The 13,417-nt window shown below is 47.5% G+C and overlaps 1 protein-coding gene across 6 annotated transcripts in view; it reads left to right on the top strand.

Annotated features, from left to right (window-relative positions):
• The window catches only part of Usp (retinoid X receptor ultraspiracle), a 67,389-nt gene that overhangs the window by 24,341 nt on the left and 29,631 nt on the right, over positions 1–13,417 (top strand). For 4 of the 6 annotated variants that reach the window (XM_071700079.1, XM_071700078.1, XM_071700080.1 and 1 more), the window contains exon 2: positions 5,765–6,180. The exons of 1 other annotated variant lie outside the window; for it this stretch is intronic. In XM_071700079.1, coding sequence (XP_071556180.1) covers positions 6,096–6,180 — 85 coding nt within the window. In that variant the 5' untranslated portion in view covers positions 5,765–6,095. The remainder of the gene's footprint in view (positions 1–5,764; positions 6,181–13,417) is intronic. One more of the 6 variants, XM_071700077.1, reaches the window with a different exon arrangement.

Here is a 13,417-nt window from a genome sequence, read left to right as displayed (position 1 = left end):
TAAAAAGGAGGTGAAAAAAAATACGGCTGAACCAGCGTCGCTCGGAGTCTCCCGTGCCCACTGATAATCGTCGCAGCCATCGGGGCGCGTTTCAAATCCTTTGCCATTAGCCTCGCCGTTTATTTCGCCGTGCCAAGAAGCCCACCAGCCGTCGAAGCCAGAAACGCGAGTCGTCACCGTCGCGCTTTTGAGCGCGTCTCGATGATCTGAACGCGTGTCGTCACGTGCTATACTTGAACCCGTGCGGAGTAACGACAGGCGCAATGACTTCTCTAGCCGCATATCGCGGCGCGAATCCCGCCGCGGCTGCTAAACGCGCGCGCACACGTGCTTCGCGAAATTTTACACTCCGTTCGACACGTTGTTCCTCGCGCCTTAAATTCGTCTCCGATCCGCGCGTTAAATTCAACTTTGCGCCGCTTATTGGCCTTGCGTCTTCGTATTCTCCAGTGAGACGACAGAAAGAGAGATAGAAAGATTATTTATAGTCAAACTTTATTTTCTAAAACAATCGAAAGCGTCCAAAAGATTATAATATAATTTTTTTCATCCTTACTTTAAAGCGAATAAAAATTGGCTACTGAGAGCTTACAATTAAAAATAAAATTGTTACTACTATGTCACTGCTAAGAGCACTGTTACATTAAAATTTCAAAGGCAAACATTAATACTTTTTTATCCCTGTGTTTTAATGAGAACGCCAAAGTCCGTTTAAGCTAACTACTTAAGTTTTATTTTATCGAACCATAAAAAAAGTTATATAAAAACTTAAATTAAAGGAGAATTTTTGTATGGCCAAACTCTGAGGGTTTTTCCTCGGGTCTCCCAGACCCGATGGTAATAGGGTTAAGAACAAATTAGAAAACGTTGGATATTGAGATTATTTCAAATTTATTAAAAAACACGCGATGGATACGGTACGTGCTATACAACATCGTCGTTTTATCATTGCGCTTTTCGAACGACTTGGTGAATCTGTCAGACGCATACGTACATGTGTATGGCTTTGTGTGTGCGTGAGTGTTATACCTGAATCTACTTGACAACCATAGCCCGATGACTTCTCGCCGCGCACCGTCGTACGCGTCTCCTACGGGCGCTATACATATCGCAATTGTTGAAAATTCAATAAGCTGTCCTGCAGACAGCGCGCGAGCTCGTATTGTGGAAAATCAATGCTTCGAGATGACATTCAGCGCGCCGTGTTGCATACACACGCACAAAGCCGAACTGCCGCACGAATCGCGAACGTAACGTCGTCGTCGTCTTCTGTAAAAGCCTCGTTTTCAGCGTGTGACCCTAAATGTCACGACATTTAGACACTCGTAATAGTGTACGGTATTGCTCGTCAGCATCCGCGAGTATAAAACTTACGTTCTTGCATTTTAACGTTTAAATGAATCGCGACCGCCGACGCGATCACGATGGCGGTTTCGTTTTTAGGCGGATAAACCGCAGCGGAAAAATCATTCTCTATTGTATCAACGAAAACCCGACTCGGGTCTAATTGATAACGGCTGCCTCATGTTTCCCGAGGGGAAAAAAAACCGACGATATCCCTTTCATGTCAACGTCCTTTCCACGTGTCAAGTGAAAACGGAGCATCACTTTTGCGCGGGTCGATTCTGCGAAGTAGTCAAAATTCATTTGTATGTGTGTGTCGCGATCTAAATTACAATCAATAGAGATAAAGACGTTTTTTATTAGAGACTTATTCTGCCACTTTAGAAACAAATTTGTTTTAAAAATCCAATCCAATGTTTTAAAGAGCTATACAGTACGTAACGTAGAAAAGAATATCTCACATTGCGTTCGTTTTAACGTAGAAAATTTTCACAAAGGAGGATTTTATAGCTGTAATATACATTATTCTCGCGGTAACATAATTCTCTCGGTACTCACTAAACCGGCGGATTCAATCGAGCAGCCAAATCTGCATTTCCATTGGCGGCGCATGAAAGAGAGATTGCGTCTATCGCGTGCCATGCATAAAATATACTCCTCTCTAGAACCACCGGCATATTTTTGCCGTTGACCTGTGCAGGATACCAGAATTAACGTGGCCGATCGATCGTTTCCCAGGACGACATACCGCTCGCGTTCGCGCCTTCTCTCGCACGGTTTTATAATAACATTATCGATCATCTCCGCCTTTTAATTACGTCAGCCTATCACCGGCTTCGGGAAAATATCGCTTCTATTGATAATGCATATAACACGTCACTCCTGGGCTATGACGCGAAAAGGCGTATCGACTCTCTATTTTATTGTGTTGCCTGACGCTCGAGCGAAGAAATATAAACGCGCAACGCTCACACATGCGTAAAGAAGATTGGCTCCTCGCGCCATCGACATTTTCAGATACTTCCGTTCATACGTGACCTTTTCACGATCAATCGTATTCCTTACCCGGTCATTTCCTCAAGATTATGCGAAGTCGCAAAACATAGGATCTCTCGCGTTTATCTGCGAGCTTGAATCTCAGGTGTTCGTTCGAATTGATAGCGAACTTTGTTGCATCTGTAACGCATTTAAGTCACTCCGCGATCCAGATTTTTTAGGATTTTTGGAAACTAATTTTGTACATCGTACACGCGCCAAGAACAATATCGTAAAGCTTCGTTTTATTACCTCGCTCAAGTCACGACACGATTCGGATCGCGCGATTCTCGCTTATGAATCCGTACAGCACCCGGTACATATCGATCTGCCTTTCCGCTATAGCGCAACTCGGGGCGCAGTCTTGGCGGTAACCTTGAACTTCAACCTCGACATTAGCGATCGGTCACGAGAGTCGCGCTCGCCGTATCGCGATCCACCCACGATCGACACGGATGATCGATTCTGCTGTATGATTGAGAACAATCGAGCGACGGTAGAACGCGGAACAAACGAGTCCGGGACGCGCGAGGGAGATCTGGTTAGACTCGTTAGATTAATCAGTCAGATCGGAGTATCTAGATAAGAAGTCAATCGGAAATTAGAAGCTCCGTTAAATTCGAGTCGTCCGCATTAAATTGATATTTCGTTCCGACGGTTTCTACGTCAAAATCTCGCGAGTTCGATATGAGAATTCTCACTTGAGAATTCTGATTGAGGGCTACCATAAAACCAACGTATTACAGACTTACTCCAACTTTGCCTCGCGATATTGATCTATCTGTTAACTAACTCCGAAGGCACTCCCGTGGCCAATTGACATGCCCGGCAACCTTGCCGCATGACAAGTGCAACGACAACGGCTCTAACCGCACGCACATAAACACACACGCGCGTGTCGGTCCGTGCATGTGCATTTCGTGTAATTGCCTGATGCATTACGTAAGTCGCGGTCTATCGCGTCCTGTCTCTCTCTCTCTCTCTCTCTTTCTCCCTCTATCTCCCGAGAGTTAGCGAGCCGGCGTCGATCGCGAGACAAGACAATCGCATTTCCTGCGTGCGTGTGTGTCAAGGTCGCGAGCGTGTGCGTGCGGATCGCGCCGATCGCCGCGCGAAAGAACGCCGGGCTGTTATTTCGAGATCGCGACGCGGCGCGAAAGAGTAACTGCATAAAAGCCGATGATAAATATTTTTAGAGGCTCTCGTGTCGTGTCGAGAGGACAGGCGTGTTTTTTAGCCGTCTAGAGAGACCACCGACGCCTTTTTTTATAATTTTTTTTTTTATAATCTTGTAACGCGACCTCGATAACATCACTTGATTATTTAATATCGAGTTTCTCGTCTCGTACACACGTACACACGCGTAATTTCATGCTAATTATTCCCGGTGACGGTATCGCTCCGCGCGGTCAGATTTTCACGGTCAGATAACGATCGAGCGCATATTTTAGAGAATACCGTTCGCCCACGACATGCGCGACGGTGCGTCGCGCGTAAACGTTCGAGGTCCTCCTCAGCTTTCACGTAGCGCACATTCATCTCCGTCCGTCCGTCCCTCTTTCCCCCCCCCCCTCTCTTTTCTTGTCCTTTGTTTTACAATCGTGAGAGGAAAGCGAAATAAATTATCGAAAAAAGCGAGATTTATGCCCCAATCCGGCATTATCCTCTCTCGCGTACGAACGAAAGCGACAGTGGGGACGCTTCGACCGGAGGGACACGTCGGCGAAGTCACCGACACGCCGCGCACTTTTTGCGCGGTCTCTTCGACGGGCGCTTTTTCCTCGCGAGCGAAGGCCGGCCAGCGTCGGGTCGGGTCGGGTACGGGAGTCAGCGTAATTCGTCTTCGCGCTACTCCGCGAGATATCCCGCGGGAGGAGACTCTCGAGGGAGGGACTGCCGCCCGCGCATCCCTGGCAGGGCGGTTTCTCGACCGGCGGCGACCTCGCGAGGGCAAAAGTTCTCCCTTTCGCCCTTTCCCTCTCCGTCTCTCTCTCTGTCTCGCTCTTTAGTCGGGGCTTTCTCTTCGGATTCTTCTTAAACGCGCAAAAAGCGTAAAATACGGTTGTCTGCGCCGACGGGTCTTCGGTCTCGACGGTTAACTTCAACGTGCTTCTTCTCGCTCACCTCGCAGCGTCCGAATAATCAGACATTCGAATTACACGGAGTTATCCGCTTGCCCAACTCGGAGCAAGTTTTAATCGATTCGGAATACTCCGAATATAATATTCCGACGCGTCCGAGCGATCGAACGGCAATGTACCGAATCGTATCCGATACAATACAATTCAATTGGTCATGAGTACCGCGCGGTACGTCTCCAGCTTCTCCTTCGGCTCTCGCGTCCCGTCCGATCCGTTCTCCGGTTAACAGGATAATTTGACGAACGACAGAGAAAGGACGCCTCTCAGTCGAGAGACGGCCACGCTCGGTTGTTTTGCAATCCGGGCCACGGTAAAAATTAAAGCGCTGCTTAAACCCGTGACTAATTGCACGCGTCACGGCTGGCACACTTAAAGCGATTTTTCTCGAATCCTCGTTTCATCGTGTTCCGAAGAAGCGTACCGAAATTACCGTCGATCGTCGAGGCGCTTAATCTTGTTATTTGTGGAGAAAAATATTTTTAAATTATTTGCTGCAAAAAATTCGATAGAAGAGAAAATAATTGTTTACGTTAGCAGGGAGAACACGTTTGTTTCGCGATTTTACGTTTCGCAGTTGGATCCTGCTGCGATTAATCATACAGGTAGCTGCGCGGTAATGACGGTCCAACTTTTTGATCGGTGATAAAATCGAACAGATAACGTCGCGCATTCGAAATCGGGATCATGAATAAGTCAGCCGATATAAAAGATTGCAATATGATAATATCGTGGACGTTTATCGCGGTGAAAAAAAATAACTCGATATGTGCATTAATAATAATAAGCTAAGTAAATGCGCTATGAAATATATTCCGCGTAAATGTTTCTCCAGATTGATGGCTTCGTTAAAATGTGATATTTTTTTTCTGGCTGATACGGTGTTTGTTCTCTTTCCATTTTTTCTTTGTCACTCATTTTAAAATATTTTTGACGACTAGCCACTTTTCATATAATTTACATCCTTCATGGTGACATAAAAAATATATCTTATAATAATAAATATAATCTGAATTTATATGGATTAAAAAGAATGTGAAAGCAAGTTTGGATTGGGGCCGTAATTAAGAATGTGACTTAATGCGCTGTTACCTCAAGCCCTTCACTAGAAGGGAACATGAGCTACTTGTCGGTGAATGCCGTGGGATTCAAGGTCGCAGTACGATTCGGTGAAAGATTTTTCGTCGGTTCACGTTCGTCGTTATCCCTTCCTACTCCTGAAAACCGCTCTTCTCTTTCTGCTGTAGAATAGTTAAGCAACCGGTCGCGCGGTCGATCACGAACGAACCAAAGAAGTGCAGTGAGCAACCATACCAAATCGATACCAAAAGAAGGAGTTTAGCTCGAGCGAGGGAGGGAAGGACAAGGTGGAAGGCAGGACTTCTTTTCGCGAGATGACGCGGTGCGGACGAGGCGAGGGCTCCGTCTGAAAAGAAAACGAAAGGGTTCGAATCGCGGGGTGGTGGTGTGTGCCACGGGGGGAGGGGTGGTGGTGGTGTGCGTGCGTGTGAAAAGGTCGGCAAAATAAATCGGTCCACGGTGACGAGTGAAAGTAGAACGGGCAGGCAGCCGGGCAAGATGATGAAGAAGGAGAAGCCGATGATGTCGGTGACGGCCATCATCCAGGGGACTCAGGGAGCCCAACACTGGGCACGTGGCAACTGTACGTATATACGTTAACATTCTATGTAATTGATGTTTGACGCCGATCGATCGTCGAGCATTAACTTTGCGGATCGCGGCAGACGATACCGCGATCAGGATGGAAAAAAAAACCCGCTAAATTACTATCATTATTTGAAGGCACGTTTGTGAATTATTTATGCGCGGCCATTAGTCTTTAAGAGAATATCGCTCAAGAATATTTAATAGCGTCTCAAGAACGTATAATATGATCCCATAATGAAATTACACGACACTCGTTATGTATTATAGTTATATGAGCGATCGTTAGATCTCTATTTTTAATTAAGATCAGCAAATGAGTCGTGCGGATGAAACCGGGACAAGGAGAGTCAAGGCACGGATTTTTGTGAGATATACGTGCAAGTTTCAGGCAAGGGAAAACTTTGTTAGATATTTCGAATTATTTAGCGAAATTCCAGGTATAATTGCGTGTGATATATATAAGTACGTTTCTTGGACGACGACACGCTCATTAAAAGTAATTTAATATTGATGAGATCACCGACAATGAGAGATCGCTGACGTTGATGAGTCAGCCGTATATTTTTCTCGCTAATACGTGATTTAAATTGATAAAAATTCCGCGTTTCATTAGCGCTTTGTGGATTGCGAATGCGATTGACCTCGCGCGATTGTTACCTCGGGAGGAAAATCGTATCTCTGCAACGAAGAAAGCGGGGTAATGTTATTTCGACTGTACGATTTTACATAACGAACTTTTTATAACAGAGTCATTAAATGCATTGAAGCGAACCGAAATGAGATGTATTATAGTTTTTCGCGGGCTATCATGGCCGTGCTAATTAACGCTTTATGACCTCCAAAGTACCGGTGCTGAATTGTAACTTAAGAGTACCTAAACGAGATGGACTATCCTACGAATAACAATTAGCGTGTCGGTGCTAGACTGCCGATTAGCACGATCTCAAGGTTCAGTTTTGCTCCATCATAATCGACAAACCCGCTCGTCGTTAAAACGTAATTTTTCTCCGCGTAAAATCCAACGATATTCGCGCAAACAATTAATTCTATGTAGTTCCCATTGCGGCGAACAAATCGTAAAAATGTTTTGACGTAAAGATCGAAATAAAATGTCTTTGTCTTCCCAAAAATTATTAGCGCGCCTTACGATACTCGATTAGGGCTGGAAATGTTTATTAACAGTTTAAAAGTCGCTGGATACGAGATGCGTATTGAAAGAACGGAGATTTTGGATTGTATTTCTATCGAGTCGAGCGTGTATTATGCACACAATACGTACCGCTCTTGAATTAGCGTGTCGTATCCGTTGCGACGCGCTGCTCTCGAGCGAAGTGAGTCACCCGGTTCGTGCGATAGCCTGCCGTCCTACACCGAAGCGACCGATACGCGCCGCACGGCCGACGCATATACATCATATGTAGATGCTAAATGTACGGGGTGAAGGTCGGCTATTGAGACGTGAATGGCGCAATTTGCGGCTGCGACGGCGACGGCGGCGCGCAGCGGTAGCGAGCGAGCGAGCCGGCGAACGAGCGGAGCGCTCGTTATCAGTCAGCCGCTTCTAAAAGCGGCCTTAGAGCGGGCTTTAAAGCCGCGAACGCGAGCGAGCGGAGGAAGGTCACGCGAATGCGCCCCGTTATCAGCGCCCACGGACGCGATTTACGAGCCGCGTTTTCGAGCCTTATCGCATGTGTGTCCCTATTGCCGCGCAACACGCGCGCGTCTCGTTCCTCCGGAATCGGCAGCACGAACACGGGGAACTTTTCGCACGAAACGTAAACATCTGCTCGGCGGGACCGGTATGGAGATCGATGCCCCGGGAAAAATTGATACCGGGAACTGACCAAGTCAACGTCGCGGCGACGAAGTCTCGTTGCACTGGTTACTGTGTTCTCCGATAACATTTTTCTCCCTCTCTCTCTCTCTTTTTCCATCCGGACACTCTGCTCCAAAAGCAGATCAAGATTGCTGCGAGAATTTTAAAGCATTATTCTTATACCGTTTGTTCATTATTATTGGATTACTCATTTATATTTTATCTGATTATTTTCTCTTTATTATTGTCAACGCCATGATCGTACGAATTGTCGACGATTCGGTTGGATAAAGTAGTCGCAGGATCAGATAGTTCCACCCCAGCCGACGAAATTCATGGTCGCGGATCTGATCGCGATCGATCATGCCGTTGACAGCCGCTCGTCTCACATTAGACGAGAGCTCGTCTGTTTGCCGAACGGCGCGAAATTGCTCTACACGCCTGCGTCGTCGGCTTTATCGGATAAGACGCCGCGCTCTTTTTTCTTATCGTCCACGATGCACCAGGTAATACCTCGCGGAAAGATTAAAAAAAAGAGCACGATAATAATACGCGGAACGAGGAGATATCGCGTGCATTATCAGCCAGTCAATGCGCGCCGTATCGCGTCGATACGTCGATCAATCATCATCGTATCCGCGCCGTCACGTCAGATTACGAATGCGACGCCGTCCGCCGAAGTTACACGCTTGATTTCCCGCGGCCCCGACTCGTTTCTCTTTTAAAAGCCTGGGACATCGCGACATTCCTTCGCGATCGTCTAAACGCGAGGCAAATCGTCCTCGTTTCGTCCCGTTGACGAATGGGCGTTAACATTTATGATGACGTTTGCCTTACCTTGACGGCGTTTGAGCTAGCCGACGATTACCATCGATCTGATGTCGCGAATCGCGCCGTTTAGGACGGACGAGGGAGCTAATTGCATCCTCGCGATCGGGCACGATTATGTGACGTTTACTATTTATCGCGACGTAACCGCGGCCGCGCCGCCCACGAGTGGCACAGTTCCAATATGGTCGGTCGTGGAGATGATTGCATCGCGGGCATCTTGAGGATGATTTCAGTGCCGGGACGTCGCCCTAGAATCGACGAGGGTGGGCTGCGGCTTTGCGATGCTCTTTGTACAACCGATATGCGCGCGGCGTTTTATCGCGGGCGCATTTATCGCAATCGCTCATTCCATATTCTGGAGATAATCGGCGCGCATTGTTCGCGAGGATAACCGGTATCACCCGGTTCACGAACAGAAATATGCTACTCGCGTTTTCTCATTTCGGATTTGCATAACGCTCGTGAGAGCGTCGCGACGCGCGCGCGATACATTTGATTCATAATTAAATATATTACAGATAGACGGCGCGTAGTTCCGTTCTCGCGATACTCATTACGCGGCATACATTAATTAGCGTGCACGTTAACGTCGACGAATATTATATCACGTTAATGAATATCTGCTCGATAAAAGTATCACGCATCGCGATCGTCGCCGATAACGTGCTATTTTTATTGTAAGATTGAACATATTTTGCATTTCGAAATACAAGAAGCTAATTATGCAGGATGCGCCATGAATCTCGTACATGTTGAAAATAATGGTAGGTGGATTATGTAAATAAAAGCCTTTTGTCTGGTCTTTTTAATTTGTCTGGTTTTTTTTTTTTTTTTACGACATTAGGCTCATGGGACATTTTACATACGCCTTACATCGCGGTCCCTCGGCGATGTGTCCCGAATTTCCATATAAATCTATCGCTAATCTCGCGCTCGAGAAGTGCATGAGAATCCGGGCAACGGCTTGCGCAACGCTTACAGCCAGATGATACATATAGATAAGAGCGATTCATAGGGAATTGCTCTCGCTTCTCTATCTCTCTTTCTCTCGCTTTCTGCAAACCCCGCGGCTGCGTTTGTTTAGCCTAGACCGTCGTCGCCGTCGCTGTTGTCGTCGTCGTCGTCGTCGTCGTCGTTTCCACATTATCGCACACGCGGTTTACGTACGCGTGACTGTGCCACGCACACGCATACGTGCGCGATAAGCTCCGAGCGTAAGCATCACGCGAGGCTCTCCGCTCCGCACGCCAGAGGCCTCGGGCTGCTCTAGTGCAGCTAATGTACACGGGTGCGATGCAACCTTGGCACCGATGGGAACGAGCCGTGAAGAGCAGGTCCTGCTATCGCGCGTATCGCATATATGTGTACACGTGTACGCGCGCGCTCGTCGCGTACAACCGCCTCCTCTATTGAATCAGATTCGCTGTGTGTGCGGGTGCGGACGTTATCTGGTTTTTTTTTCTACGGCGCGCCGTGTGTTTGCAGACACTTCATTCGGACGGGAAGAAGGCCCCCGCCCCCCCCCCCCCCATTTGGGCGATCTCCGACCGTAATCTTTTTACCGTGATCCGAAACGCAAATACGCGCGATCGAACGCGGAACTCGGATAAGAGCGAGAGCGCGTTCCTTAGAATTTCCTTCCACGAGAACGACCGACGTAGCGCGATCGCTAGTTTGTTCAGGCGCGTTGCGCAAAAGGCGTTAAATTCTTAAGTTATATTTTTTTTTTGCTCCCCGTATAAACGTCGCGTGACGATTGCGATCGGCGGAAGTCCCTCGTCGCTCCGCGCGAGCACGAAACGACGGCGTCGTGCAGAAGGAAGCGATCGTTTATTATAGTCACGTTGGCAGGTTTCTCGCGGTGTGGCTACTGACCGAATAGATGTTTCTGTCACGTATACCAGCGGCGCACACTCGTGCGCTTAATATTCCACCGGTGGCCGGCATTATATACGCGCGTGTATTTAATTAATAGGGGGAGGGGAATATTTTACGGCGTATTATTAATACTGTCGCACACTCGCCGTGAATTTGCCCGATCGTTCTGCAGACGGCGGAGAAGTATCTTTCTTTTTTCTCCTTCGTTTAAAATTAGTACTGTCACTTTCATTGTCAGTCGGCGACCTAGCATCGTGTGTCGAAGGCGTCCTAAATTTCTAAATCCATGCATGCCACTCGGAATACTGGGACGCGGGAAGAGAGAGATAGGCGTCGAAATAGCACCCGCGGCGAATAGCAAGCGAAGATACTGTACGAGGTGCATTGCGTCGGGTATGCCCGTCCCGTGTGGTGCCTCGTACAGTAATTTTTTTTTTTTGCACGTGGAGTGGTGATGCGGAACGTGAGCGCGGCTAAAAAGACACGCCCTGCACGATGACAACAGAGGCGTGCTCGCACACGTCAGCTTCATTAAAATGCGCGCGTTTTTCCTGCTCACGAGATTACTCTCGATCGCCGATCTTGCAATTAGTCATAGCTCGAGCGCGATCCTTTGCCGCGTGGATCTCGAGTCGCACTCTCGCAGCTCGTATACGTCGCGGAATATATGTCGTCGTCATCGTTACGCTGAGCGTACGACTAATAAAGATTAAATCTGGAATGGGGAGGGGGGGGAGAGTACACAGATCGTAAACGCGAATCTCACATAACAACTCGAGTTCAGTTACTCCGAGAGTAACTGGCAATAGTAAATAAAGCTGGATTTATCCCGGCTTGTTTGCGAAATTTGTTTTCGCACGTTCTTTTCTTCCTTTCTAGTATTTTTCTTCGCTCTTTTTACCGAGCACTGCATATAAATTCTTAGAAACTGCATATAAATTATCGCTTAGCCTTCTTTTTAATTGCAAATAACTTACTTTACGAAGCAAATAACATTTTCTTTTGACGTAAGAAGAAGAAAAAAGCGTAAATGCCTTTTTATTTCTATTTATTTCTTTCATTGCCGTTTCGCTCGCGGTCGCATACGGTGCCGCTTGAAAGCGATCTTCCTAGTTCGGGACGTTCAACAAACTCACCGACCGACAGCCGGAAGGGAGGAAAAATAGCGAATACGCGAAATCGATAGAGGAACAAACGTTGATTGCGCTGTCAGGCGCGTGTCGGGCACGTTGCAGCCGCAAACAAAACGTTGCCGTCGCCGTTTGACCAATCGAAACGCGTGCTCGTCGCTGTCGATACCGTCGACAAGTTCCGTTCGCTCTGTGACTGCCAAGTAACTGAGACATTCGCGACAGAGAGACGATCGATACTCTCCTTCGACAATATTATTCACAAAAAAAGTAGGAAAGAGAAGATACGAGTTAGTTGAAAGGGAAAAGACTGCTGTAATTAAAGGTACAAATTGCTGAAAGTGTAAAACGCATTCTTCGGGCATGCTTGAAATGCGAAATATCTCGATATTTGTCTCCCGTAACCCGTAAGAATCTCGTGACACCGTGATAACAGGCATTCATTATATACACAAATGCTCCTACTGTTATTCCCTCGGACAAATGGTCTCTCGCCATAATTCCGAACCAATTAGCGGGCTTTCATTAACACGATGTCGCGCCACGCGAAGCGTACGCTCCGAAGACAATGGGCGCCTTCGAGGATAAAAGCGAGGACGAGAAGGTTCGCCTCGTGACTCGTGACTGATGACCTTCTTACCTTCTTTCTTACCTTCGAACGAGCAGCGCTGATTACGTAAGCCGCGCGTCGGTTTAACGTGGTTAGCGCGGAACCATCGCGGGCACTCGCTCGCCGTTGAAGAGAGCATTCCGCGAGGCGAAGAACGACGACGAAGGAGGAAGAGAAGGAGGAGGAGGCGGCGAGAGGAGCGGACGGCCTGCAGCACAGTGTCAGCGAAGGCGAGAGGAGAGAGAACGCGTAGCCGCCGCGCGAACCTTGAAACTGACATTCGTTACGGTGTATTTTTGCGCGGCTTCATCTTTAATCGCCGCTAAAAATTGCCCGCGTCGTCGCCGCTGTTACGAACGTTAATTTCAAGAGGGCTGCCAAGACGGCTGAGATAAAGAGCGTCCATACGCGGCCTACCTTGACTTCCATCTATTTTTATCACCTATAGCGTTATACATTTTCCGTGTATTTATTTATATTGCGAAATAACGTACTCGCTGACAATTATTTCGATTGCGTAATTACGCGCGCGCGACATATCGCCGTCGATCCGTGTTAAGTCCAGCGAATTAACCGCCACTCTCGGAACGCGCGCTCATTGACGGGCTATTTACTCGACAACACCTTGTTTACCAGCCGGGGCAATATTTTAAGGGCGATCATCCTTGCCTTCGCGAGGCGTAACGATGTTTAAGGTTATTTAAAGCTTCAATGGTACGTCGCTGCAGCGAGTTATATTTTTATTACCCGCCGGGAGAAAATATTTTCCACTGCGAGGGGTTAATTGTCGCGCGTCGCCGATCTTGCTCCAGATATCACACGAACGAGTTCTCGGGCGTGCTCTCGTCCATATATCGTCGTAGAACGTGTCAAAATAATCGCAGTATTAATTGCAATTAAATTTTAAACAGATGTTTGAAGTGAGTCGCTCTCGTGCACATTTTTTTTAATCCGACAAGTTATTTAC

This window comes from Temnothorax nylanderi, unplaced genomic scaffold, assembly GCF_030848795.1.
Source record: "Temnothorax nylanderi isolate EJ_2023f unplaced genomic scaffold, tnyl_v1.0 TNYL_tig0020_pilon, whole genome shotgun sequence".
Taxonomy (NCBI): domain Eukaryota; kingdom Metazoa; phylum Arthropoda; class Insecta; order Hymenoptera; family Formicidae; genus Temnothorax; species Temnothorax nylanderi.
This window is presented reverse-complemented; position numbering and strand designations above follow the sequence as displayed.